The sequence below is a fragment of the Sorex fumeus genome, unplaced genomic scaffold (assembly GCF_029834395.1).
Source record: "Sorex fumeus unplaced genomic scaffold, SorFum_2.1 ptg000233l, whole genome shotgun sequence".
Taxonomy (NCBI): Eukaryota; Metazoa; Chordata; class Mammalia; order Eulipotyphla; family Soricidae; genus Sorex; species Sorex fumeus.
This window is the reverse complement of record NW_026606290.1, coordinates 2,626,036-2,651,479: the sequence shown is the minus strand read 5'-3', so window position 1 is coordinate 2,651,479 and position 25,444 is coordinate 2,626,036. Positions and strand designations below refer to the sequence as shown.

At 62.8% G+C, this 25,444-nt stretch overlaps 4 protein-coding genes across 7 annotated transcripts in view; 2 read left to right on the top strand and 2 right to left on the bottom strand.

Annotated features, from left to right (window-relative positions):
* The window catches only part of ZER1 (zyg-11 related cell cycle regulator), a 31,202-nt gene extending 26,880 nt beyond the window's left edge, over window positions 1-4,322 (top strand). For 2 of the 4 annotated variants that reach the window (XM_056108776.1, XM_056108775.1), the window contains exons 15-16: window positions 2,123-2,225; window positions 3,969-4,322. In XM_056108776.1, coding sequence (XP_055964751.1) covers window positions 2,123-2,225; window positions 3,969-4,026 — 161 coding nt within the window. In that variant the 3' untranslated portion in view covers window positions 4,027-4,322. The remainder of the gene's footprint in view (window positions 1-2,122; window positions 2,226-3,968) is intronic. The other 2 variants (XM_056108774.1, XM_056108773.1) reach the window with 2 other exon arrangements.
* Window positions 1-25,444, bottom strand: part of TBC1D13 (TBC1 domain family member 13) — a 99,476-nt gene that overhangs the window by 61,545 nt on the left and 12,487 nt on the right. The window lies entirely within an intron of this gene.
* Window positions 9,627-13,290, top strand: ZDHHC12 (zinc finger DHHC-type palmitoyltransferase 12). The gene is made up of 5 exons (XM_056108819.1): window positions 9,627-9,770; window positions 10,934-11,070; window positions 12,414-12,494; window positions 12,605-12,771; window positions 12,865-13,290. Exons 1-5 carry the CDS (start codon window positions 9,671-9,673, stop codon window positions 13,181-13,183), a joined length of 804 nt encoding a protein of 267 aa, XP_055964794.1. The 5' UTR covers window positions 9,627-9,670; the 3' UTR covers window positions 13,184-13,290.
* On the bottom strand, window positions 13,318-24,912 carry PKN3 (protein kinase N3). Its single transcript, XM_056108829.1, has 22 exons — window positions 24,889-24,912; window positions 22,552-22,786; window positions 22,289-22,434; window positions 21,492-21,603; window positions 21,284-21,411; window positions 20,876-21,059; window positions 18,874-19,020; window positions 18,694-18,803; window positions 18,472-18,615; window positions 18,005-18,080; window positions 17,701-17,869; window positions 17,499-17,604; window positions 17,344-17,411; window positions 16,235-16,298; window positions 16,050-16,141; window positions 15,568-15,744; window positions 14,677-14,739; window positions 14,498-14,574; window positions 14,125-14,267; window positions 13,939-14,046; window positions 13,756-13,836; window positions 13,318-13,649 (listed from the first exon to the last, which is right to left on the bottom strand). The coding sequence occupies exons 1-22, from the start codon at window positions 24,910-24,912 to the stop codon at window positions 13,437-13,439; spliced, it is 2,667 nt and encodes an 888-aa protein (XP_055964804.1). The 3' UTR covers window positions 13,318-13,436.

Below are 25,444 nucleotides of genomic sequence, written 5' to 3'. Positions count from 1 at the left end.
GTGGCGCTGGGTTCAGTTCCGGCACAGAGAGAGAGAGGAGAGAGGACAGGACAGACAGATCAAAGAAAGGAAAGCAAGGGGACAGAGCAATAGAACGGCAGGGAGCATGTTTGCCCTGCACATGGCTGACCCGGGTGCAATCCCCAGCATCCCCGAGGGTCCCCTAAACACCAACAGGAGTGACCCCTGAGCGTGCACCCACGAGGAAGCCCTGAGCATCGCTGAGTGTGGCCCCCACAGAAAACACAAACCAAAAAAGAAAGAAGGAAAGGAGGGCTGGAGTGATAACACAGCAGGTAGGGCATTTTTCTTGCACACGGCCAACCCAGGTTCAATCCCAGCATCCCATAGGGTCCCCTGAGCACCGCCAGGGATAATTCCTGAGTGCAGAGCCAGGAGTAACCCCTGTGCATCATCACCAGGTATGACCCAAAAAGCACATACACACACAAAAAAAAGGAAAGGCGAAGAGAGGGAAGGAAAAAGGAGTGGAGAGAAAAGATGGGAAGGGGAAGAGGAGGGGTGGATAGGAGAGGGAAGGGAGTCGGAGAGGCCTTTGTTCTGTGGAGTCGCTCTTGCCGGCATGGGGACGTGCTTCAGTGACACCCGGGCATGAAGCCACCCAGCCGGAGAGCCATGCGCTTCTGGTTCGTCACAGGAACCACCTGGTGTGTTTCTTTTTAATCTAACTCAATTTTTATAGAGTCGTTCACGGTGATTTATTACATGCATTACTCCAACACCCATCCCACCACCATTACACCTTCCCGGGTCAGTCACGTACAGGGAGACACGCTCCCTGCTGTCCTTTCGCTCCGGCCCCTCTTCCTTTTCTTTGCTAAAACTACAGTGAGGGGCCAGAGTGACATTACAGCGGGCAGGGCGCTGGCCTTGCACACCTACAACCCACGGTCAGTTCCCAACACCCCATGTGATCTCCCGAGCACCGAGCCCGGGGTGAGCCCTGAGCGCCACTGGGTGTGGCCCCCGAACAAAAGCAGGTGCAGGGCCAGAGAGTCAGCACGGGGGTCGGAAGGAGGCCTGGCTTCCGTCTCCAGCTCCACCCGGGCTCCGAGCACCTCTGGGAGTAACCCCCGAGCACTGCTGGCTGTGTCCCTCCAAACTAACTACAAACAAGGCCGGAGATACGGCTCAGTGGTCTGCGCTGAGATAGCACAGCCAGGAGGCACGTGGCTGACTCGGGTTCGATCCCCAGCATCCCACATGGTCCCCTGAGCACCGGCAGGAGTGATTCCTGAGTGCAGAGCCAGGAGGGACCCCTGAACATCGCCGGGTATGGCGCCAGAACACAAGTAAAACTAGCCTAATGGGGGCCAGGGCAGTAGTCCAGTGGGTGGGACGCTGGCCTTGCATGCGGCTGACCCAGGTTTGATCCCTGGCACCCAGTGGTTCCCTGAGCCCCGAAGCAGTGATCCCTGAGTGCAGAGCCAGGAGTAAGCCCTGAGTACTGCTGAGTGTGTCTCCCCTCAAAAATAAATCCATATGAATACAGCCTCTGGGTCTGTGAGTCAGAGTAGCCAAGGGTGCGCTTAGGATTTGGGGGTCTTGCAGGGGTTCCTGGTTTGAGGGCTCCTGGGTTACTTCAAGAAGTGCTCAGGCTCCTGCAGGCAGAAAACCTGCGCCAGCCCCCATGGGCGCCTCCCACCTGCCCTATGCTGGCTCCAGGCACTGCACACGGACCTCGCATGCCATGCGCTCTGCCCCAGGAACCTGCATTCTGACTCTGTTTGGTTTGCGGGCTCAGGGTTTACTCCTGGGTCGGCAGTCAGGGATCACTCTTGGTAGGGCTTTGAGGCCTATAGGGGTGTCAGGGAGCAAACCCAGGTCAACCCCGTGCAAGGCAAGTGCCCTCCCTGAGGTCGTCTCCAGTCCTGGGAATCTGCATTTTGAAGGAATCCCCCAGAGAGAATTACTGCCGCCTTCAGAGGCCACGTGTTGGGACGATACTTTCCATAGCCGAGGGTGGGTGAAGCGGCAGAGACCTTTCCTGGTGCTCACCCCAGGGGCCCCAGCCCAGCCTCTCTGGTTGGTCCATCTGGGTTAGCGCTGGGGAGCCTGGTTCCCACCTGCCCTGATCAGCGCCCTGTGTCCTGCTCCACAGCGGACAAGTACTGCCCCCTGCTGGTCAAGGAATGCGGCCTACCCCTGCTCAGGGACGTGATCAAGATGAGCACGGCGCGGCCAGAGACCAAGGAGATGGCCCGGTAAGCACCTACCCTGAATGGGGGTCTGGGGGGATGAGGGGGTGAGGATGGACCGTGCTCCTCCGACAGCAGCCCACCCCCCCACCTCCCCGACAGCTGGTGCCACCCTCGGGGTCCTTTTGGCCGCGGCGGGCCCTGACGCTCAGTCCAAGTTCCCAGGCCGGCCCAGCCCTGGGCTGTGGTGCTCACACGCACGCCACCTCCATGCTGGCCGGGGCACGGGTCTCCACACATTGGGAGAGGCCTGGAGACACAGCAGTGCTTGGGGACAGACCCCAGGGTCCCACCTGCACAGCCCGCACCCCGCACACGCCCTTACTTGGGACCGGACGCAGAGCACAGAGCTGCCAGGGTCGCCCTGGGCTGTGTCTGCACCCCATGGCCGTCCTCGCTCCTTCCCAGCGCACCCCTTCTCTCCTCTGGGGGATGAGCAGTGATGCCCAAGCTGGGAAGGGCCGCAGGAGGCTCTGCGTGAGCCACGGGGCAGACGGAGCCAGAGCTGGGCTGGGGTCAGCCCCTGCCATGCGGCTGTGCCAACCCTCTTTGCTCTGGATCCCGTTCTGGAAGGCACGTAGGTAAAGGTGGCCCCTTCCCGGCACAGCGAGGGAAGCCGCAGCTCCCGGCCCGGCCCAGCACTGAGCTTTCCTTTCTGTCAGTGTTTGGGCCACCCAGAGAGTGCTCGGCCTGCTCCCAGCTCTGTGCTCGGGAGTGGCCCCTGGCGGTGCGTGGGGGACCATGTGGCTCAGAAGAGTGCCTCCCCAAAGTGACTCAGCCAGGGGCCAGAGTGATAGGACGTCCAGCAGGGAGGTGGCCTTGCACACAGGCAACCCAGGTTTGATCCCCGACACCCCCGTATGTCCCTGCAGCCACCAGGAGTGATCCTTGAGCACAGAACCAGGAGTAAACCATGAACACCACTGAGGTGGCCCACACCAAAATAAATTTTTTAAGATTTTTAAATAAAGTGGGGAGGGGGGAGGGCTGGAGCGATAGTACAGCCTGTAAGGCATTTGCCTTGCACGCAGTCGACCCGGGTTCGAGTCCCAGCATCCCAGAGGGTGCCCTGAGCGCAGAGCCAGGAAGAACCCCTGAGCATCTCCGGGTGTGACCCAAAAAAGAAAGTAGGCCCGCTGGGCCGGTGGCTCCGAGGGAGAGAGCCCCTCACAGGAAGGAGGCGCTGGACATGCTCCCTGAAACCTTCCAGAAACTGTGCAGACCACGGTCTGAGCACCCGTTTGGGGCGGATCATCGCGGAAGAGGGCCTCAGGCTGGCGCCTCCGCTGCCACTTGGAGCCTCGTGCCAGAGGCCGCCTGTCTGCAGGGGTGCGCGGGGATACCTGCTGTGGCCCTCCTGCCCCATCGGGCCTTGGAAGGCCAAGCCAACCCACATGAATGCTGCTGGCAGCAGCCCCCGCCCCCATGGACAGGGTGGGGCCTTCATCCCCCGCCCCTCACCTGCCCGCTCAGCCCTGCTGTCCAGTCGGGGTCACTCAGCACCACAATGGACGTCCCCTGCCCCCCGGGGACATCCACTAGTAGACTCAGAAAGGAAGAAGTCGGGGAGGGCGAGGCGGGAATATGTCACACTCAAGAAAGGCCCTGGAAGGTCCCGAGGTCCCCGGCGGGGGCGGGGAAGGGGAGCAGGCAGGGACCCTGATCACCGGGGCAGGGCTGAGGCAGGCGGGTGGCGTCAGGAGCTAGGGCCCAGCGCCAGCCGCCCTCCAACCCTGTCCTCGTCCCCAGCAAGGTGACGGAGCACTGCAGCAACTTCCAGGAGGAGAGCATGGACACTTCCAGATAGAGGGTCTGCCCCGGCCCCCCCGCTGGCCACCACGGCGCTGCCCCAGACCAGGGACACAGGGGACTTTGCACAACTGACGCTTTTCTTTAACTTTAGTGAGATATATATATATTATATATATATTATTTTTTTTTGTTAGGAAGTGTGAAGTTTTGTGTGTACGAATTCTGTACAAAAAAAACAAAAAACAAAAAAAAAAAAAACAAACGTGACATTCCCTGAGTCCTCGCAGCTTCCTCGGCTTCGCTCCAGCCCGACTTAAGCCTTCGTCACTGCCTCACGCCCCTTCCCTCCCCACTAATGCCTGGAACCTCGTGCGTGCGGGCCCCTCCCATCACCCAGCCACCTCCCAGGAGCACCCCCCACCCCCACGATACTCCCCAGACCCGTGGGGGGGGCAGGGCGGCTGAGGGGGTGTAGCGGTGAGAACGACCCCCCCAGGGGGCAGGATCGTGAGGGGTGTGGGCAGCACAGCCCTGAGGCTCTTGGAGTGGGGCTCGGGCCCACCGGCCAGGCCTGCCTGAGGCCATGCTGCTACGGAGGCCACTGACCAGTCTCCCCCGGCCCCAGGCAGTGGCCGGCCCCTGCCCAGCACAGGCCAGAACCAACAGCTCCACACTCTGTCCTGTCCACTAGCCCCAGCCGGCTGACACCAGGAGTCACGCCTTCTGGGGTGGGGGGCCCCGCTCGTCCCCCACCAGCTCTTCTTCCACAGCACCCAGGGTGCCCACCAGCAGTTCGCCTCACTCTCCCCGCTCCTTCCTGGCTTCTAGGGGGCAGGGGCGGCACTAGCAGGCTGACGCCCCCCCCCCCAGACCAGCACTGGTCACAGCTGACCCCTCCCACCCCAGCCCCCTCGTTCTGGCCTTGTCCTTGGCTTGACCTAGGGGGGGCCTGCCTGGGTGGTGTTTGGGTGAAGCCTGATTTGCGGATGCTTCTAGAAGGCTCCCGTGAGCCTCTCCGGACGGACGTCCGACATGCTGCCCATGGACAGTGGGGAAGAGCAGCCCCCAGAATAGCCCTGGGGTGCGGGGGGGGAGCGGTGACTCCCCGCTCCCCCCCTTCTCCAGGACCTTCTAACGTCTCTGCCTTGGGGCCGGGTTAGCCCAACTGAGAGGCCCTGGGCCTGGTCCCAGTGTCCCTCCCCACCCACATCCCCACCAAGCAAGTGGACGCCTCTGTCCTCCCTGCGGGCTCCGCCCACAGCCAGCCCCGGGCAGAGCTCACGCCACCTCGCTTTGCGACCCGGAGTCGGGTAAATGTCTGTACTTTGCGATGTCACAGAAATACATTTTTGTGTAAAGTGCAGAGGAGCCGAGTGTGTTTCTTGCGGCAGGGAGGGAGGGGGTGTCGTTCTCCGGGCATGGGCCGCGGGGCCCAGGTGACCTGCTCCCTCGTGCCTTGCAGGTGGCACCGCGCGGTAGCTCTGCCCGGTGGTCAGGCAGAAGCTCCGGAAGTCCAGCACCCACCAGTACAGCAGCCTGAGACTGGAATGCAGAGACGGGGTGCGGGTGGGGGAGACCCTCGGGTGGGGCCCGGGGATTGAGGATGCGAGTTCATGGTCTCCCCAACAGCCAGAGGGGAAAGCCTCCAGCTGCGCCTGGCTTGTGCTCCAGGCCACCAAGCTCCAGCCCTCCTGCTGCCCCCAGTGTGGTGTGGCCCTGGGGATCTGGCCGAGCATCATCTCGGGGATGCCAACAGAGGGTCCCTGCTGGGCCCCGTCTTGTTCTGCTGTAGCTAGTGACAGGGCCAGGAGGCGCCTCTGAGGCTCCCCAGCCGGGCTCCATGTAGGGATATTAGGGATATTCCCACTGGGCTGGGTGACTGGTCACGCCGACCCTCTCCACTCGGCACAGGGGTCCCTCCCCGACAGGCCCGCAGCAGCAGCAGCAGCAGCAGCTCAAGGCCACGCTGCCCTCCCAAGTGCCACCTGAGAAAGATCCAAGTGGTTGGGAGAATGGAGGACCCCCACCCAGCACCTTCTCTGGAAGGGGCTGATGGCGAGCCTCCCCCATCTTTGTAGGGCTTCTGTCTGCCGCAACTCAAGCATCTTTCTCAACCTGAAAATGGCTTTGAAATAGGCCCATGAGGGGCCAGAGCGATAGTACAATGGGGAACGTGTTAGCCTTACATGCAGCCAACCCTGGTTCAATCCCTGGCATCCCATATGGTCCCCCGAGCACCGCCAGGAGTAACTTTTTTTTTTTGTAGGAGTACTGCTATTTATTCAGCCACTGATTAGCTGATTGAATTGTGCATGAACACCTTACTTTTTTTTTCCATTTTTTATAATTTTATTTATTGAATCACCGTGAGAGCAGTTACAAAGCTTTTGGGTCTAAGTCTCAGTCATACAATGAAACACCCGTACCTTCACCAGTGCCGATTCTCCACCACCAAAAATCCCAGTATACCCCCTCCCACACCCTCCCCCTGCCTGTGGGGCAGATGATTTCCACATTACTCTCTCTCCACTTTGATCGTCGATTTGCTCGAGCGGGCCCAGTAACGTCTCCATTGGAGACTTTGTTGTTACTGTGTCTGGCATATCGAATACTCTCGGTAGCTTGCCGGGCTCTCCGAGAGGGGCGGAGGAATTGAACTCGGGTCGGCCATGTTGGCCGCTTGTAAGGCGAACGCCCTACCCGCTGTGCTATCGCTCCAGCCCAATTTGATCACATTCACTATTTCGACACCAGACCCACCATTATTTGAGATTTTACCCCAACACTCAGATCTGCTGAAAAGGCAACAATAGACAATTTGTGTTCTATTGCTGGTTATGAATAACATATATATGATGTCGTGTGGCTGCAGTAGGGCCATGTGGTTTTGAAATTCCGAAATTTTAACACTTAAATCTGGAGGGATTTCTGCCAAAAGCCACTGGGTTTAGAAATCTGCTCCTGAGTCTCTGGGATCATGGCCGTTGAGCAGCTTGATGAGGAGCCAGAGAGGCCGTTCGTGGGTCTCGTTGGGGTGGGGAGGACAGGCCCGGCTCCCCCCCCCCCCCCATCCCGTGAGGCCCAACAAGTTTCGTCACTGCGGGCCCAAGCCTGACTGTCCAATGGCCTCTGGAGGATGACAGCCACCAAGTCGCCAAGAAGGAGCAGGCGGAGGGACAGCACCCATTCCCCCCTGGGGTGGCCCAGCGACAGTAACCTACTGCGGGGTCCGGACACATTTCTGCCAAAAGCCGCTGGGTTTCGAGATTTGTTTCTGAGTCTCTGGGATCATGGCCATTAAGCAGCTTGATCAGGAGCCAGAGAGGCCATTTGTGGGCGATTGTTGGGGTCTTGTTGGGGTGGGGAAGACAGGCCCGGCTCCACCCCCATCCCGTGAGGCCCTGTGTGTCTCGTCACTGGGGGCCCAAATGTGACTATCCAGTGGCCTCAGACGGATGGCGGCCACTAGGCCGCCGGGGGAACAGGCCAAGGCACGAAACCTATTCCCACCTGGGTTGGCCCAGCACCAGTAACCTACTGCAGAGACCAGACACATTTCTACCTAAAGCCACTGAGTTCTGAGATTCGTTTCTGAGTCTCTGGGATCATGTCCATTAAGCAGTTCAATCAGGAACCAAAGAGGCCTTGCCTCCAATTATATAGCTGAGCCGGAGGTGGTTTGTGGGTGTGTTTCCCACATACCTAACTTTTGGCCGTTTACTTTCTTGGTAAACTTTGCCCCAAGTTTTTGGGGTCTGGCCAAAGGCACAGCAGCAATTTTGGGGTATCTGGAAGTCTGAAGGCTCCATGAGGCTGCTGATGCACTCGCCTCACAGGTACAGATTGACCTGCTGGCGGCACCATACCCCCACCAGAAGTAACTCTTGAGTGCAGAGTTACGCAGGGTATGATCCCAAAAGCAAAGAAAAAAAAATAATTAAATTTAAAAAATAGGACGAGCCTACAGCAGGTAGGATGCTGGCCTTGCATGTGGCCCATCCGTGATCCCTGGCACCCGGCACATCATATGGTCACCTTGAGCCTGCCAGGAGTAAGCCCTGACCACTACCAGGTGTGACTTTAAAAAATATATATATCAGAAAGGACAGACTTCTGTCTCCAAGTCTGAAGGGAAGACAGACTTTGGGGGCTGGAGAGATAGCTCCAAGGGCTGGAGCATTTGTTTTTTGATATGTTTTTGTTTGGGGGGGCTATGCCCGGCAATACTCAGAGATGATTCCTTGTCTCTGCCCTCAGGAATTACTCTGGCAGAATTCGAGGGACCATATGGGATGCCGGGGATTGAACCTGGGTCAGCCATGTGCAAAGCAAAAACCCTCCTGGCTGTCCTATTGCTGCAGCCCCTGAAGCTTGTTTTGTATTCAGGAGTCCGGGTTCAGTCCCTAGCACCTGCATAAAAAAGTGGATGAGGCGGGGCGGGGATTCAAACTTCATAGTTACTGCCAGCTAGCAGCCGTGTGGCCTAACTGGCACTTGAGGTGACCACTCTCATTTTTCTTTCCAAGTCTGTTCAACCCCTGCATTTCCCCCTCTCCCGTCTACGCCCTTGAAACCACCCGGTCTGTCTGATACACACACACACTCACATAAATATGAGTATAATATAAATATGTTTTGTGGACAACTATTGGTGCTTGGAGAACACTCCCAGCTCAGTTCCCAGGGATCGAATCCAGGCCTCCAAGTGCTCATTTTGGGCGAACTCCCTGCCTCCTGCAGTGAGTCACCGAGTACCATCTGGCCTTTCTCCTCAGTCCCATAACTGGGACCCGAACTTTATCTTTAACATCGGTACCATGACTCACAGAAGTTTCTGGATTTCTTTCTTTCACACGCGGTGCTCAGGGTCTACTCCTGGCTCTGCACTCCTGGTGGTCAGAATCACTCCCTATGCTCCTGCCCCAGATGCTGTTACTTAAGCCCCCCAACTCCCCTAGGGCTCCTGCCCCAGATGCTGTTACTTAAGCCCCCCAACTCACCTAGGGCAGGAGGGTTTTTTTGTTTTCGTGGGGGGGGGGTTGTTTTTCAGGCCACACTGGGTGGTGCGCAGAGTGCACCCCTGGCGCTGTGCTCACAGGTGGCGGGCCACGTGCGAGACACGTGCTCCCTGCTGTCCGATGATGGGCTCGGGCCCATTTCGGGAGCGCCCGATCAGTTCCACGACGGAGCGAAAGCAGCGTGGCCGGCCACCTGCGCGAGCGCACACGGAAGCAAGGCGGGGCTGTTGCTGCTCCCCGCTAGGCTGGGCCCCACGGCCCTTCCCTTAACGGCAAGCGCTGGAAAGGTGCCCCGCGGCGCCGCCCGGGCCCTCTCGGGGGGGTCCCCGAACTCTGCACGGAGCCGCCACCTCCGACACCCCAGAGCCCGGCTCCCGAGAGGCGCGCGCATGCGCGGGGCGGGGCGGGGCGGGGGCTCTGCGAACTTACCTGGAGGGGCGGGGCGGGCTGGGGGCGGGGCCCAGCGGCTGCGCGCGCGCCGGCCCCGCCCCCAACCTTCCAGGCACCTGTTGGCTCCAGGGCCTCCTCGGCCGCAGCTGCCACCCAATAGAAAGCCTCTCCGGACCCATCCGGCCCCGCCCGCCTCGCGTGTCGGCCAATCCTGGGCCGGACGCGGCGCCTCGCGCTCGGAGGACCCGCCCCTCCGGGCCCTTCTTCCGGGTGGGGCCCCGGGCCGCGGCGATGGCGCCCTGGGCGCTCCTCAGCCCGGGGGTCCTGGTGCGGACCGGGCACACTATGCTGACCTGGGGCATCACGCTGGTGCTCTTCCTGCATGATACCGGTGAGCCGGGCCCCCGCGCAACCCCGGACCCGCCCGATCCCGCGCGCTTCCCCCACGTCGGGGTCTCGCTGGTGCCCCCCGGCGCCCTGACATCCTGACCTGCAGCCCGTCGCCCACGGCTCCCGGACACGCCCGCTCCCCGGCGGCAGTGCCGTGGGCCACCTGCTCGCCACCGAGTACCCAGCTGGTCCCCCCGATGAAGCATAGCAGCTTCCCGGTCCCCGCTAGCACCCGGTGACAGCCCGAACCCGTCACCCGCACCCCGAGAGCCGCCGGACCCTGTCCTCCTTAGGAGTCCGAGGGTCCCGTAGGGGAAAGCCTGCCCACCCCCACGTTCCCGTTCCCGGCCGGCCCCCAGCGCCGCCCTCCGACCTTCCCGCTTCACTGCTGCGTCCAGGACAAGTTCTTTGCTTAACATAAAACCAGAAGGGCTTGGCGGGGGCTGCTGCCTCTGGTGCTGGGCCGTGGGGTCGCAGGGATGCACCTGGCTGGACCTGTTGCGTGCCAAGCCGCTGCTGCTCAGCCGTCCAGCAGCTTCTCCCCCGCCCTCCCCAAGACCTCACCCCTGCCTCCCAGAACTGGAGTGGTCCGTCTCCCTTTCCTCCCAAGATGTCAGGCCGCTGCCATCAGCCTCAGCCCTGAAACGCCCCTCTGCACTGTCCAGCCCTGCTCACCCACCCTCCTCTGTCTGTCCCGCGGACATCTCAGATCACCTTGTGGCTGCTAGTCCAGGCCCCTTCCTGCTCCTAGCTGACCTCTCTTCCTCTCACGCTTTCCCGGCCACTCTCTGTGGTCAATCCTGCACCCCCCAACACACACCCCGCCCGCCCCCATAGGCCTCTCTCAGCCACTTTTTCTTTTTTCCTTTTTGGGTCACACCCGGCAATGCACAGGGTTTACTCCTGGCTCTGCGCTCAGGAATTACACCTGGCGGTGCTCAGGGGACCATGTGGGATGCTGGGAATCGAACCCGAGTCGGCCGTGTGCAAGGCAAACGCCCTACCCGCTGTGCTATCGCTCCAGCCCCACTCAGACACTTTTTATCGCCAGTGGGGAAAAGGGCTTTTTGGACCTGCGGGAGGGGAGGGGGTGAGGGGAGGGGTGGGAGGCACACACCCTTGTACCCTGCTGCACTCAGGCCTCCCTGCGCTCTCCCTCTGCAGCCCTGCGCCGGTGGGAGGAGCAGGGTAAGCTGTTGTTGCCACTCACGTTCCTGCTGCTGGTCCAGGGCTCCCTGCTGCTCTACCTGGCTGTGTCACTCATGGACCCAGGCTACGTGAGCATCCAGCCCCAGCCCCAGGTAACAGAGACCCACAGTGGCTGGCAAAAGCCACACAGCCTGGCTGCGTGCGGGGGCCCTCTGTCCCACCTCACCCACCCCCAGAGCTAAGCAGCCCCTCACAGTGTTGGGGGTGGTTGGAGGGGCCAGTGAGGACTCTGGGATGAGTCAGTCCCTGCTTCCTGCTTTGGTCAGGATGTCACAAAAAGGCCTTCAGGGGAGACGGTGAAGTCGTTTTATTTATGTATTTATTTATGTTTTGCTTTTTGGGTCACACCCGGTGATGCACAGAGGTTCCTCCTGGCTCTGCACTCAGGAATTACCCCTGGCGGTGCTCAGGAGACTATATGGGATCCTGGGAATCGAACCCGGGTCAGCTGCATGCAAGGCAAACGCCCTACCCACTGTGCTATTGCCCCAGCCCCAAGTCGTTTTATTTATAAGGGAATAGGAGAGAATCCCCAAAGGGAAGTCATTCCCTCCCAGGAGGGCACAGGCGCCCCTGAGGAGACGGGTGCACCAGAGCTGGGGTGGGGGTGACCCCGAAAAGGAGCTCCCCAAGCTGTTTTGAGACCTGCTATTGCGGGGTGGCGCATTGAGTTTGCCACACCCAGCAGTACTCAGGTGCTACTACTGATGGTGCTCGGGAGCCCCTGTGGGATGCCGGGGGTTGAACCCAGGTCAGCCATGTGCAAGGCAAAGGCCGACTGCGTGCTCTGGCCCCAGAGCTGACTGCGGGGGTGGGGGGCAGGGAACACCATGGGTTTTGAGGTCATTCCCAGCAGTGCTCAGGGGCTACTCCTGGCTGGTTCTGTGCTCAGGAATGATCCCTGGAGGTGCTTGGGGGACCTTCTGGGGTGCCAGAGTGTGACCCCTTTGTGCAAGGCAAGTGTCTTGGCGTTCTCTGAGCTCTCCTGGAGCTGATTTCACAGGCTGCTCCCCCCCAACCCCGTTCTTAGGAGGATGTCAAGAAGAAAAACTTTTGTTTAATTATTATTATTATTTTTTGCTTTTTGGGTTACACCCGGCGATGCACAGGGGTTACTCCTGGCTGTGCACTCAGGAGTTACTCCTGGCAGTGCTCAGGGGACCCTATGGGATGTTGGGAATCGAACCCGAGTCAGCCGCGTGCAAGGCAAACGCCCTACCAGCTGTGCTATCTCTTCAGCCCCAAGAAGGAAAACTTTTATTAGTCTTGGGGCTTTCTTTGTCCCCCGCCTCCCCACTCCTGACAGCCACCAATCTCCAGATGGGGAGATGCCCTGAGCGGGCAGTGGGGGACTCCTTTGTCAGGACAGATCTCTGCTCTCCCAGCACTCCTGGGTGGTCTTAGGGCCTCCCTCTCGCTGTTCCCACTCTTGCAGGACTTGGCAGCCAAGGAGGAGCCGCTGGTCAAGGCCCCTCACGTCTTTCCTGTCCGCCGTTGCCGCTTCTGCCTGGTGCTGGTGGGTTCGGGGATACTGGGGTCCCTGCACCCCATCCTGGGCTGGTGGGGGGAAGCCCACTGGGGGATGTGAGAGAACCGGCGTCAGCCCCGATTCCCAACGTGCTGCAGCCGCCCCTGCGGGCCCGCCACTGCCGTGAGTGTGGCCGCTGCGTGCGGCGCTTCGACCACCACTGCCCGTGGCTGGAGAACTGCGTGGGCGAACGCAACCACCCGCTCTTCGTGGCCTACCTGGCGCTGCAGCTGCTGGTGCTCCTCTGGGGCGTCTACCTGGCATGGTGGGTGCCGCCTGGCCCAGGGCAGGGCGGGGCGGGGCCGCGCAGAGGCGGGACCCTCTCCCCGTCTTGTCCCTGTCCCTGTCCCGCCCGCAGGTCCGGCCTCCACTTCTTCCAGCCCTGGGGACAGTGGCTCCGCGCCAGCGGGCTCCTGCTGGCCACCTTCCTGCTGCTGTCGCTCTTCTCGGCGGTGGCCGCGCTGCTCCTGGGCTCCCACCTCTACCTAGTGGCCAGCAACACGACCACCTGGGAGTTCATCTCCGCCCACCGCATCGCCTACCTCCGCCAGCGCCCCGGGAACCCCTTCGACCGCGGCCTGGCCCGCAACCTCGCCCACTTCTGCGGGTGGCCCTCGGCGTCCTGGGAGAGCCTGTGGGCCGAGGCCGAGGCCGAGGCCGGCAGCCAAGCCGTGTAGGGGCCCCCCACCCCCCACTGGGCCCACCCAGGCCCCTGTGCCGAGGGGAAGGGCATGACCTTGGGGGGGACAACTGGGGTACGGATGCTGCCCCCCTGCCCAAGCCAGGCTGCCTCAGACAGAGTTTTATAAATTTAAATTTAATAATCCGCAAAGCACGTCCAGTATCAAAACCAGAAACCGGGGCCTGGTGGGGTGGGCTCGTGACCCCCCTCCCATGGACCATCGGGGGGTGGGGGTGGGGGTGGGGCGCTCAGGACTCTAAGAACTTCTCGGACACAAAGTCGAAGTCCCGGAAGGCAGCCTGCTGGTGGGCACTGAGCGGGCTGCGGCCGTCGGGCGGCGTCAGGGCAGGGGGCAGACTCGTGAACTCGTCCTCGAAGTAGCGCAGGTCAGTGGGGCTACGGAGGGTAGGCACGAAGGGTGGCCGGACGCTGCGGGCCAGGAGGGCCTGCCAGTCGGTGGCCTGGGGGCAGAGACAGAGAAAGGTGGGGGGGGGCGTGAGGCCACAGCAGGGAAGGGCGGCCCATGGGGGGGGGGCCCGCAGTGCCCGCTTGGCCCACGCGGCTCACCCTGAAGAAAGGCTGGCTTTGGATTTCCTCCGCATCCCGCTCGCCTGCACCCAGCCGCTTCTCAGGGCACTTCTGGAGAAGCTAGAGGGGACCGTGGGGGGTGGGATGGGGTCACACACAGGCTCCCTCAGGCTCAGTGGCTCACCCCCCCCAAACCACGGGCAGCCCGGCTCCCCCACACACCTTCAGAATGAGCTCCAGGCTCTGTGCCGACAGGAAGTGGGGGCGCGGGACCTCCTCGTTGACGATGCTGTCGAACACCTCTTCCTCCGTGTCCCCTGGGAAGGGGCACTGCGGGGGGCGGGGGCTCAGTAGGGGGCCAGCGTCGTCCTCCCCAGCCCCCCACCTGCAGCCCAGGGTGGGCCTCACCTCGCCCACCAGCATCTCGTAGAGCAGCACGCCCAGCCCCCACCAGTCCACGGTCCGTGTGTAGGCGTCCTGCGTCAGCACCTCGGGGGCCAGGAACTCCGGGGTGCCGCAGAAGGTGCTGGTCCGGTCCCCGAAGCCGATTCCTGCAAGAGGACAGCCCCCCGGGGCTACCAGGAGTCCTGGCCGAGCCAGCTCCAGGCCTGGCGGGGAAGCCGCGTCCGTCCCACCAGGATCCAGGCCGAGGCAGAGGGGACCCGCGGGAGGTCCTTGGGCAGGGAGGGACGTGTCCTCTTGCCCCGTTGGCTACAGGATGGGGGGACAGTGCGGGGGTGGGAGGAGTGTTGGAAGAGGGGTGACAGCACATTGGACACACCTTCCTTGCAGAGCCCGAAGTCCGCGATCTTCAGGAAGCCCTGGGCGTCCAGCAGAAGGTTATCCAGCTTCAGGTCCCTGCGGGTCAGGGGCAGCCCCTGAGTCTGGCAGATGCCCACCCGGGCATGGCAGTGGCCCGCCTCCACCACTGCCCCCACCCCCAGCTCCTCAGGGCCACACCTGTAGATGATCTTCTTCTCATGCAAGAACTGCAGCCCCAGCACCACGCAGGCCAGGTAGAATCTGGAGGGGAAGGGAGTGTCAGGCTCAGTGCCTGTTTCCTCATGCCTGTTTCTCGAGACTTGGGGAACTGATGGTGGGCTTGCTGGTCCCACAGCTAGGGGCCACCCCCACCCCCACTGCCAGAGCCTGTGCTCAGCCATTTCTAAGCAAGTCAGAGCCAGTACAGAGGGAAGGGGTCTTGCAGCACCAGACACGGGTTTGATCCCCGGCTCCCCATCAAGTCCTCTAAGCCCTGCCAGGAGTGATCCCTGAGTGCACAGGGGGGAACCCTGGGCACTGGATGTGGCCCAAAAGGAAAAACGAAAACAGAGGCTGGAGTGATAAGTACAGCGGGGAGGGCGTCTGCCTTGCAGGCGGCTGACCCAAGTTGAATCCCCAGCATCCCATGTGGTCCCCTGAGCACAGAGCCAGGAGTAACCTCTGAGCAGTGCCAGGTATGATCCCCAAACAAAGCAAAACAAAACAAAAAGTAATTTTTTCTTTTGAGGTCACACCTGGCGATGCTCAGGGGTTACTCCTGGCTCTGCACTCAGGAATTACTCCTGGCAGTGCTTGGGGGACCATACGGGATGCTGGGAATCGAACCTAGGTCAGCCGCGTGCAAGGCAAACGCCCTACCCGCTGTGCTATCGCTCCAGCCCCACAACAAAAAGTAATTGAAAAAGCTAAATAATAATAATAATAAATATTATGCTCCAGTGTCCTTCATGCCAGCTCACAACACTCCCTGTGCGCACCCACAGAGGGGATCATAAGCAGGATTTTGCACCCGGGCCTCCCCTCTCCCCACGGCTGGAGGCAGTCACAGGGGAAGGGACCGGAACCCACCGGGCCTGGGGTTCTGGGAAAACATCCTCGTGGATCTGCATCATGAGGTCCCCGCCGGGCGCAAACTCGGTCACAAAGCAGGCGTGGCCGGGGGTCTGGAAGCAGGCCAGGAGGGAGAGCAAGAACGGGTGCCCCGCACGGCCCACGGCCTCCAGGATGCGCTTCTCACTGTACAGGCTGCAGGGGAGCCAAGGCTGTCGCGGGAAGGAAACCCCCACCGCCCCCCAGTAGCCCCCGGATGACGGGGGTCAGCAGGACAGGCCAGACCCTGGTATCGCATCCTCAGGTCCTGCCAGAGAATCCCTTGGAGGTTCCCAAGCAGGAGGCAGGAGGGGCGCGCAGAGGCGACCCCCAGGCCCCACCACCTTCACCCCCATCCCACAGATGTGGACAGTGAGGCACAGCCGAGAGCAGATCCCCTATCCCGGGGCTCAGGAGAAGCTGGGCTGGCGGGGCCCCTCCCCAAGCTCCCAACTCTGTACCTCTCGACTTCGTCCCGACTCAGCACCTCCTGTTTCTTCAGTGCCTTGATGGCATAATACTTCCCTGTTGCCTTGAACTGGACCAGGAGCACCTGTGGGCAGAGAGCAGCAGGCGTTGGGGGGGCCAGGCGTGACGCAGGGGGCAGAGAGTCGGGCGTGACACAGGGCACCACACCCCACGCTACCTTCCCAAAGTGTCCGCGGCCCAGCACGGCCACGCAGCGGAAGTCCTGAAGCCGCGGAGCTTTCCTATGGGGAAGAGAGGGGCCGTCACCCCCAGGGTCACCCACCTTCCATGTCCCACCAGGGCTGCAGGAAGCGCCCAGCCCTCACCTCCTGGCGTCGGGCCGGAGCCCAACGACAGGTTCTGGGTTTTAGGTTGTTTCTTTTTTTTTTTTTTCCTTCTTTTTGGGTCACACCTGGCGATGCTCAGGGGTTACTCCTGGCTCTGCATTCAGGAACCACTCCTGGCGGTGCTCAGGGGGCCATCGGGGATGCTGGGAATTGAACCCGTCTTTTCTGTATTTTTGTTTTTGGCTTAGTATTTTTTTTTTCGTATTTGTTTTTTGGGGACCTCAGCCAGTGATGCTCAGGGTGAATCCTGCCTCTGCACTCAGGACTCACTCCTGGCAGTGCCTGGGGGGAGAGAGGGTCATATGTGGTGCCAGGGATTGAACCTGGGCAAATCCACTGCATGCTGTATGGTTTTTGGTTTTTTTGTTGTTGGTCTTCTTTGTGGGTTTTTTTGGTTTCGTTTTATTTTTTCGGATCACACCTCAATGCTCGGGCTAGAGCGACAGCACAGCGGTATGGCGTTTGCCTTGCACACGGCCGACCCAGCCAATCCAGGTTCGAGTCCTCTGCCACTCTCGGAGAGTCCGGCAAGCTACCGAGAGTATCTTGCCCGCATGACAAAGCCTGGCCAGCTACCCATGACGTATTCGATATGCCAAACACAGTAACAACAAGTCTCACAATGGAGACGTTACTGGGCCCGCTGGAGCAAATCGATAAACAACGGGAGGACAGTGACAGTGACCTCAATGCTCAGGGCTGACTCTGGGCTCTGCACTCAGGACGCACTCCTGGCAGTGCTTGGGGTGGGGGTCATAAGGGGTGCTGGATGTTGAACCCAGACTGGCCGTGTGCGACGCTGAAACCCTCCCTGCTGTCCTACTGCTCTGATCACAACAAACAGGTTCTATAGGAGAGAGCACACCCAGGAGAGGGAGGAAGGACGGAGGGACACAAGGAACAGGGACGAAAGTCTCACACCCAGGGTGGGGGCACTCACCTGGAGCCGGAAGCGGGGGGACGCTGCCCAGGCCGGGGCCTGGCCTCCATGTGGGGCCTCTTGGTGCGCTGTGAGGACAGGGGTGGAGGCCAGATTGCGGGCTGCCTCCCCCTGTGCCTCCAGCCCTCCCCCCGCTCAGTACCCCCCCCACTCACCGGCGTCTCCTCCAGGGTGGACTCCCTGGGCAGGTAAAGGCGCGGGGGCTTCGGCGGGGGCCTGAGCCCCTCTTCTCCCACGGGGGGCTGCTTGGCCGGGGGGCGACTGCGGGCGAGACTCAGGGTCGGGAAAGGCAGACGGAGCCACTGGGGGTCGGGTGCGTGGCCCAGGGCAGGGCCCGAGCGGGTGGATTCTCCTCACCTGGGAGGCGTGGGGTCCGGAGCCCCCAGGCGTGCGGCTGGGGCTCGGGGGCACCCTTTCGGGGGGCTGATAGTGCTGGGGCCGCTGCAGGGAGGCAGCAAGGTCATGACCAGGCGCCCCCAGGCTGCCATACTGAGGTTCATCTGGGAGGCCCTGGTGAAGTCACGACCTGGGCCAAAGCGGGACTCAGTGCAAGGCCCTGGTGGCAACTGCCCCGAGCCCGGCCCCACGCCCCACGCTCCGGGACACCCCGCCCCAGCCCCACGCCCCACCGCCCCGGCCCCCTGCCCTGCTCCCCACACACCTCTGCGTTTGGAGAAAATGCGCTTTTGCCTCTGCAGCCGGGGTGTCCTCTCGATAACAGGGTCACAGAAGTTCACCTGGGGGGGTGCGGGGGGTGAGGATCAGCTTCTCCCGTCCCACCTGCTTCCTGCAGGCATGCAGAAACCCCCACAACCCTTCCCTGGGGCCCCAGCGAAAACTGAGGTCCAAGCTGATGGGGCTCAAGCCACCTCCCAGGGACCCATGGGGAAACTGAGGCCAGAGTCTGGACAGGGTGGGTGCCCTGTGTACAGGGAGGGGAATCCTGCTTGCTTAGGGGGACCTTGGGCTTGGGGGTCTCCTGCAGTGGTGCTGAGGCTTCTTCCCCCTGCTCAGTGCCGGGGACTCCCCTCCTGGTGGTGGCGGGGACTGAGCCGCGGGGCCTGTCTCGGATCCGGAACCCTGCACTCCCCAAGCATGCCAGGGCTAGGGGGCAGGTTCGAGGCGCACCCAGAGGAAGACCCAGCCCTGCGGCAGGAGGTTGAGGCTGAGGTGGTGGCAGCCATTGTCCAGGAAGTCCTCGAGCCGCAGGAAGGTCAGGCCACACAGCTGCCGCCAGTCCCGCCAGCGCACCCCGATCTCCAGCTCCCGGGCCTGCGGGGGAGGGGGTATGCGTGAGCGCAGGTCCCAGGCTGTTGGCCACCACCGTGGGGACACCCGGGGACAGCTCACCCGCTCCAGGGGCACAGTGAAGGTCTGCTCCCAGGCCTTCCTGCACATGCGCCCCCAGCCCGTCTGGCCTACGACGCGATTGTCCACTTTCAGCACGGCCTGCACCTCGCCTGCGGGCCAGAGCTGGCGTCAGGGGACAGGAGAGTGGCCGGACCCCGCGCCCGGACAGCCCTGACTTACAAGAAAGCTCCTTCTGGCCACGAGGCTGCTTGGCCCGGCCCCGAAGCCAGCCAGGGGAGGGACTCCCGGCCAGAGCAGCCACCGGGGACCGTCCGGGGACATCGCTCAGCAAGTGCTCACAGCCCAGCAGATGCACCCGCAGCGTGCCTGGGGGTGAAAGGAGATGTGTCAGGGACAGTCGACCGCTGATCCCATCACCTGGGCCCCCGCAGGGATGCCCTCCCCAGAGGCCAGAGGCCACTGCCTGCGTTAGCGTTGGGGGCCATCTGCCCTCAGAAGCTTCTGTGTGCTGGGCGAGGCTGTCCTGTCCTCCCTGTGGCCTCAGGTGGCCCATGTCCAGCTACTCTGAGCCCCTCTGCCCACCAGGTGGGTTCATCTCGAGACTCAAGTTCATCCCTCAAAGTCTCTGTCCCCCCCACCCCCAATTCAGAAAGACTCTAGAAGCTTCTGAGGTCATAAACTTATCCTGAGAGCACCATTTTGGGAGTTCAGGCTCTCGGGTGACACACGAGTCTTCCAGACCCAAGGAGATGACCATAAGAGGACCAGGTCCAGGAATCACTGTGTATAGGGCCTGGAGTGATAGCAAGGCAGGGAGGGTGCTGGCCTCGCACATGGCCGACCTGGGTTTGATCCCCAGCACCCCATATGGCCCCTGTTCACCGCCAGGAGTAATTCCTGAGGGCAGAGCCAGGAGTAACCCCTGAGCATTGCCGGTGTGGCCACAAAACAAAATCACTGTCACTGTCACTGTCCTCCTGTTCGTCTATTTGCTCGAGCGGGCCCAGTAACGTCTCCATTGTGAGACTTGTTATTACTGTGTTTGGCATATGAATACATCACGGGGAGCTTGCCAGGCTTTGCCGTGCGGGCGAGATACTCTAGGTAGCTTGCTAGGCTCTCCGAGAGGGGCGGAGGAATCAAACCCGGCTCGGCCGGGCTGGTTGTGCGCAGGGCAAACGCCCTACCGCTGTGCTCCAGCCCACAAAACAAAATAAAAGTTAAAAAAAAAAAAAGAATTGTGGTGTGTAGGTAGAAAACAAGGCTAGCCGCAAGTGGCTGAATTTTAGACAGGCCGACTTCTCCAACTTGTCAACTTGGCCAATATTCATGGGCCCTTCAAGGCCAAGCTCAACACCATCTCCCCCAAGGCCATCCCTGGATTCCCCGAGGCGGCGCCAGGCCCTGCACTTCCCCCTCTCAGCTCTGCCCCCAGTGGGCTGAGGCCTGTACGCCCCCCACCCACCACCCCACCTCTGAGAAGGACACTCTGGGTCTCCTTCAGCAACAGTTTTGGAGCCGGAGTGAGAGCACAGTGGGGAGGGCATTCGCCTTGCACGCAGCCAACCTGGGTTCTCCCCTCCGCATCCCATATGGTCCCCTGAGCACTGCCAGGAGTGATCCCTGAGCACAGAGCCAGGAGTAAGCCCTGAGCACTGCTGGGTCTGGGTGTGGTCCAAAAACATCAATAAGGAAAAGGTGAGAAAGAAAAAGCTTAGGTCTAGAGCTCTGATTCAGCCCTGGCACCAAGCACCTGCACCAAGGGCAACATCAGGGGGTGGCCCCCAAACTAACACCCCTCTCCTTGTCATCCTCATTGCCCTGGCTTCCTGGATAAGCTCCTGCATGCACTCACAGATGACCCCATTTTACAGGCAGAGAAACTGAGGCTGCAAGAGACATGTTAGGTGCCCAGGAGGCCGCAGCCAGAGCAGAAGCTTCTCTGGTGGGGCTGAGCCATAGCACTGCAGGTAGGGCATGTGCCTTGCACGTGGCGGACCTGGGTTCGATTCCCAGCATCCCATAGGGTCCCCCTGAGCACCGCCAGGAGTAACTCCTGAGTGCAGAGCCAGGAGGAACCCCTGAGCATCGCCAGGGGTGACCCAAAAAGCAAAAAAAAAAAAAAAAAAAAAAGAAGCTTCTCCCATGTTCTACCCTGTGTTTCAGGGTGTGCCCCAGCTCTGTAGTGGGGGAGGGAAGAGAGCGGGGGATTCCCAGCTACCTGTCATGGCGGTGGGCTTTATGAGTGTCCCAGAAGGCTGGGGGTTCCCAGACGCAGGGGTCCGCAGCTCCTGGGCCACTTTGGCCCGTAGAGGGTGGGCAGGAGGCAGCATGTCCAGCAGCCGGTCCAGGGCCAGACACAGAAGGTCCAGTTTCTGGGAGGACTCCTGGAGCTGGGCCTGAGCCTGCAGGGGCAAGGGTGGGGGCATAGGGTGCTGGGAGGGGGCTGAGGGCTCTGATGGGGGCGTGGGGTGCCAGGAGGGGCTGAGGGCACTGGTGGGGGCGCAGGGCGCTGGGAGGGGGCTGAGGGCAGCAGCTCAGGACACCTGGGGACCCTCCGAGAGGTTCATGGTCCATGGTCCTAGTTCTTAGTGCACCCCCACAGCAGGGATGCGCTGTGTCCTCTGACCTCGGCCAGCGCCTTCCGGTCCTGCGGGCGCCGCCCCCCAAGCAGTTTCACCACATTCTTGGCCCCCTCGGCCACAGCAGCCTCCACGTGCCGGCGGTACCGCAGCTCCTCCACGCGCAGCTCCAGCCCTGGAAGGGGGGCGTCAGGGGAGGGCCTGAGCCGGCCCTGCCCCCCTCATCCCCCATCACTCTGCTCCCCCGCATCCCACCTGGCTCCTGGGACCCGGGCGCCTGCAGGTGGCTGATCTTCATCCTCAGCAGAGTCACCTTGAGCTGGCTGTCTCGCAGCATCTGCTGGACGGCGGCCAGGAGCTTCTTCTCCTACGCGGGGACGACACAGGCCCCGTCGGAGCAGGGAAACACCAGAGCCTCGCTCAGAGGACCAGGACCTGGAGCCAGGCCTCCACCATCAGACCCACAGGGAGCTGGTTACCACTGGCTTTCCTAGTTATGCTACATCTCCTAGGGTGGCCTCCCCCTTACCAGGGCTGCGCCCTGCACCTCGTTGCAAGCTGGGCCTCGGCCTGGGCTCCCTCACAGACGGTGCAGTGCCTTCCTGCAGGCCCAGGGCTGTGCAGGGCTCCCCGCGAGGTTGGCGCAGGGTTGACACTGAGAGACTGGAGCCACAGTACCTCGGGGAGGGCGCTTGCCTTGCACGTGGCCAACCCAGGTTCGACCCCCAGCATCCCACATGATCCCCCCTGTGAGCACCGCCAGGGGTAATTCCTGAGTGCAGGGCCAGGAATAACTCCTGAGCACCGCCAGGTGTGGCCCAAAAAAGCAAAACCCGAAGAAAACCATCACTGTGCCTAAGGTCCATGCCAGGCTGGCCTAACTAGTGTCCGGGGCTGTTATAGCACTTGCAGGTGTGAGGCTGTGGGTTCAATCCCCACCCAGTTCCAAAGAAAAGAGAGAGAAAGAAAAAAAAAGGGAAGAGGGAGGGGGCGGGGCAGCATCTCCCCAGCAACCTGAGCGCCCAATCGCTCCGTCCGCCCACGCGGCCTACCTTGGGGCTGCCGCTGGCATAGGTGTGGGTCATGTTCTTGGCCCCCTGCTCCACCTGCAATTCGACCTGCAGCTGTCTCTGAAGCGCCTCCAGGAGCCGGGCCCTCGGCTGCTCAGGGGGCGTCGGGTGCCCCGAGACCTCGGGTTCTGCACACACAGAGCACGGGGCCCATGAGCACCCGCCTCAGAAGCCCCGCTCTGCTGGCCGCGCCGGGCTGCCTAAGGGGTCTGAGAGGCAGGGCAGGCCCCGCGCGCCCCCCTCACCAGCTGGGCTGGGCTCGGGCATCAGGACGCTGGCATGCAGTCCCTGAAGCTCTTGCTGCAGCTGCTCCAGCCGCTGGTTAGAGACCCGGAGGAGCTGCTGCACGTGGCCCAGCTGGCGGCGGTCGGTGGCCACCCGCCGCAGGTTCTCCACACCCTCCTTGATCTTCAGCTCCTTCTGGATGGCCCGGCGGATCACCTCCTTCTCGTCCTTCGGGGGCCGCTGCCGCCCACCGGGCTGTGGATAAGAGCGAAGTCAGCGGGGGGACCCGCACACACAGGGCACAAGAACTGGGTGGAGGGTGGTCGGAGCGACAGCACAGCGGGGAGGGCGTTTGCCTTGCAGGCGGCCGACCCGGGTTCAATCCCCCGGCATCCCATATGGTCCCCCCAGCACTGCCAGGAGTAATTCCTGAGTGCAGAGCCAGGAGTAACCCCTGGGCATCGCTGGGTGTGACCCCCCCCCCAAAAAAATTAAACAAGAACCTGATGGAGGCCCACGGCGGTGTGGCCACCAGAGTGGGTGTCTGTCCCCAGGGTGTGCTGCCGGCCGGGGTCTGCAGGGGTCTGCAGGAGCTCGGTCTGGGGCCGGCGGCACAGCATTGGTCAGGCAGGTGTGAGGGCCTGAGTTCGATCCCCCACACTGCCAGGTGGAACCCTGAGGTCCCTGAGCACTGTCAGGTGCGGCACCATCAGCAGAAGAAATGAGGGCCAGGGAGATGGCTCAAGGCCCGACAGGTGGAGCCCTGGTTCAAACCCTGAGCACGGCCAGGAGGGAACCCTGAGCATTGAGCCAGTAGCAGCCCGCCAAGCACTGCTGGGTGGGTGTGGCCCCCCCTCCAACTGAAAAACCCAACAAGAGACTGCCCTGTCCAACCTCAGGGGGTAGGAGTGCTGGGCACCCCATCTGTAGGCGAGGAAACCGAGGTTCTGAGAGGTAAAGAAACCCGCCCAACGGAGCCGAGGTAGCCTCCCAGAAACGCTTGGTGGAAGAGAAGTGGAGGGACCAGACTAAATCCCAGGTTTAGAAAGAGACTGGGAGCAGGGCGGGGGGCCAGCAGGGTGGGCAAAGCCGAGGGGGGGAGGGGGGCTGGGATTTGGGGGTGTGGAGGGAGGGGCCGGGAGGCCGATCGTTCCTGGGAGGATGGAGACTCTCAGCACTCGGACCTCGGGGCAGGTTGGAGAAAAGGAAGAGCAAAAGTTTCCACGGCCGAGTCTATAGCGGCCAAAGCTGACATCAGCCCCGGATGGCCCGGGTCACCCCTGACCCTCCGGGTCTGCTGGGGTCTGGGCAGGCCCCCACCTTACCTGTCTGCTCTCCATGTCCTGAGCCCAACGGCAGGGGTGGCTGCGCCGGACTCAGGGACCACCCCCCCCCCGCCCCACGCCCCACGCTGGCCTGCGCCCTGCGGGGGCAGGGGCGGGCCTCAGGAAATCCTTTGAGGGCCCAGGCGAGAGGACCAGAGCCAAGGCCCGAGCAAACAAAGATCCCTTGGAACCGGGGCCCGGCCCTGGGGTCCTGAGTCACCCGCGCCGCTGCGGGGCGGAGGTTCACAGGAAACTGGAAAAAGCGCACCAGGCCGGCGGGAACGGGGAGTGGGGGGGTGGGGAGCACCTCCGGAGGAAGAGGGGGGGCCGACGCGCCGCGCTTTGGGGACCGGCTGGAGTGGCCGGGGTGGGGACGCCCCACGAGCCTCCTCGAGGGCACCTCGGCCTGGGGCGCTCCCGTCCGTCCTGCCCCCCGCGGGCTGGGTCCCTGCCATGTCCACACCCCTCTTCTCCCTCCAGGCTCGGCTGCTGGGCGTGGACGGCCGCCGGGTGGGGGGGCGGATAAGGGGGGCCCCCCACCCCGCATTGCGCGGGGCTGCAGCCCGTCTCGCTGCCTCCCTCCCCGACCGCGGGCGGGGAGTCTCGGCCCGGCCGCGCGCACCCATTGTCGGCCGTGGCGCCCCCAGCCTCGGGCACTTGAAGGAACGCTGCTGGGTGCACCCCAAGATTCCCGCGGGGGGCGCCGAGCTGCGTCCTCCCCGGGGGCGTCCAACGCTGCCCGCGAGCGGCGCGCGCCGGGAAGGGCCCCCGTCCCCCAGCTGCGCGCCCCGACCAGGCCTCGCCGGCGAACCCCTAACGGCTCGAGCGTCCCACCTGGAAGAACCGATTTGGGAAGGTGGGGGTGGGGCGGGGCACCCTGGGGTTCCCGCCTGCCGAAAGAGACGCGCTTAGATGGAGGGCCGGCCTGATGGGGGCTCCGTCGGGGGGTGCGGGGCGTGCGCGCCGCGCTCAGCAGCCGGGACCCGCGCCGGGACGGCGCCCCCCAGTCCCCCGACCCCCGGGCGCCTTCACCTGCCGCGGCGCCCCCGCCTGCATGCTCGGCCGCTCGCCCCGCCGCCGGGACTGTCCAACGCGGGACGGCGCGGGGCGCGGGGCGGGCGCCCCCTCCCGGCCGCGTGGGGCTGCGCGCGGGCCCCACGGGGAGCGCCCGGCCCGCGCCCCGCGCCCCGCGCCCCGCGCCCGGACAGCGACCGGAAGGCGCGATCCCGGGGCCCGGCCGGACAGCGCCGCCTGCCGGCCCCCTCCCCCGGCCCGCCCCACCGGGCTCCCGCGCCGCCCGGGCCCCCGAGAAAGGGAGGGAAACGGGCCGCCGGCCCGGCTCGGACTCACTCGAACACACGCGCCGCGGCGCCCGGGTCGGAGTCGCAGGACGCGGACACCTCGCAGCCCCGCTCGGCCCGACTGGCGCGTTCCGGCTCATCCGGACCCGCCGGGCCTCGGCCCTCCGGCCAGAACAAAAGATACATTTGCACCTTGACAAAAGGCATTTCCTGGGCCAGCCTCCTACCGGGAGGGAGGTGGATGCGGCGCCGGGGTCTGGCCGGACCTGTGGCCTTGCTGGCCCGGG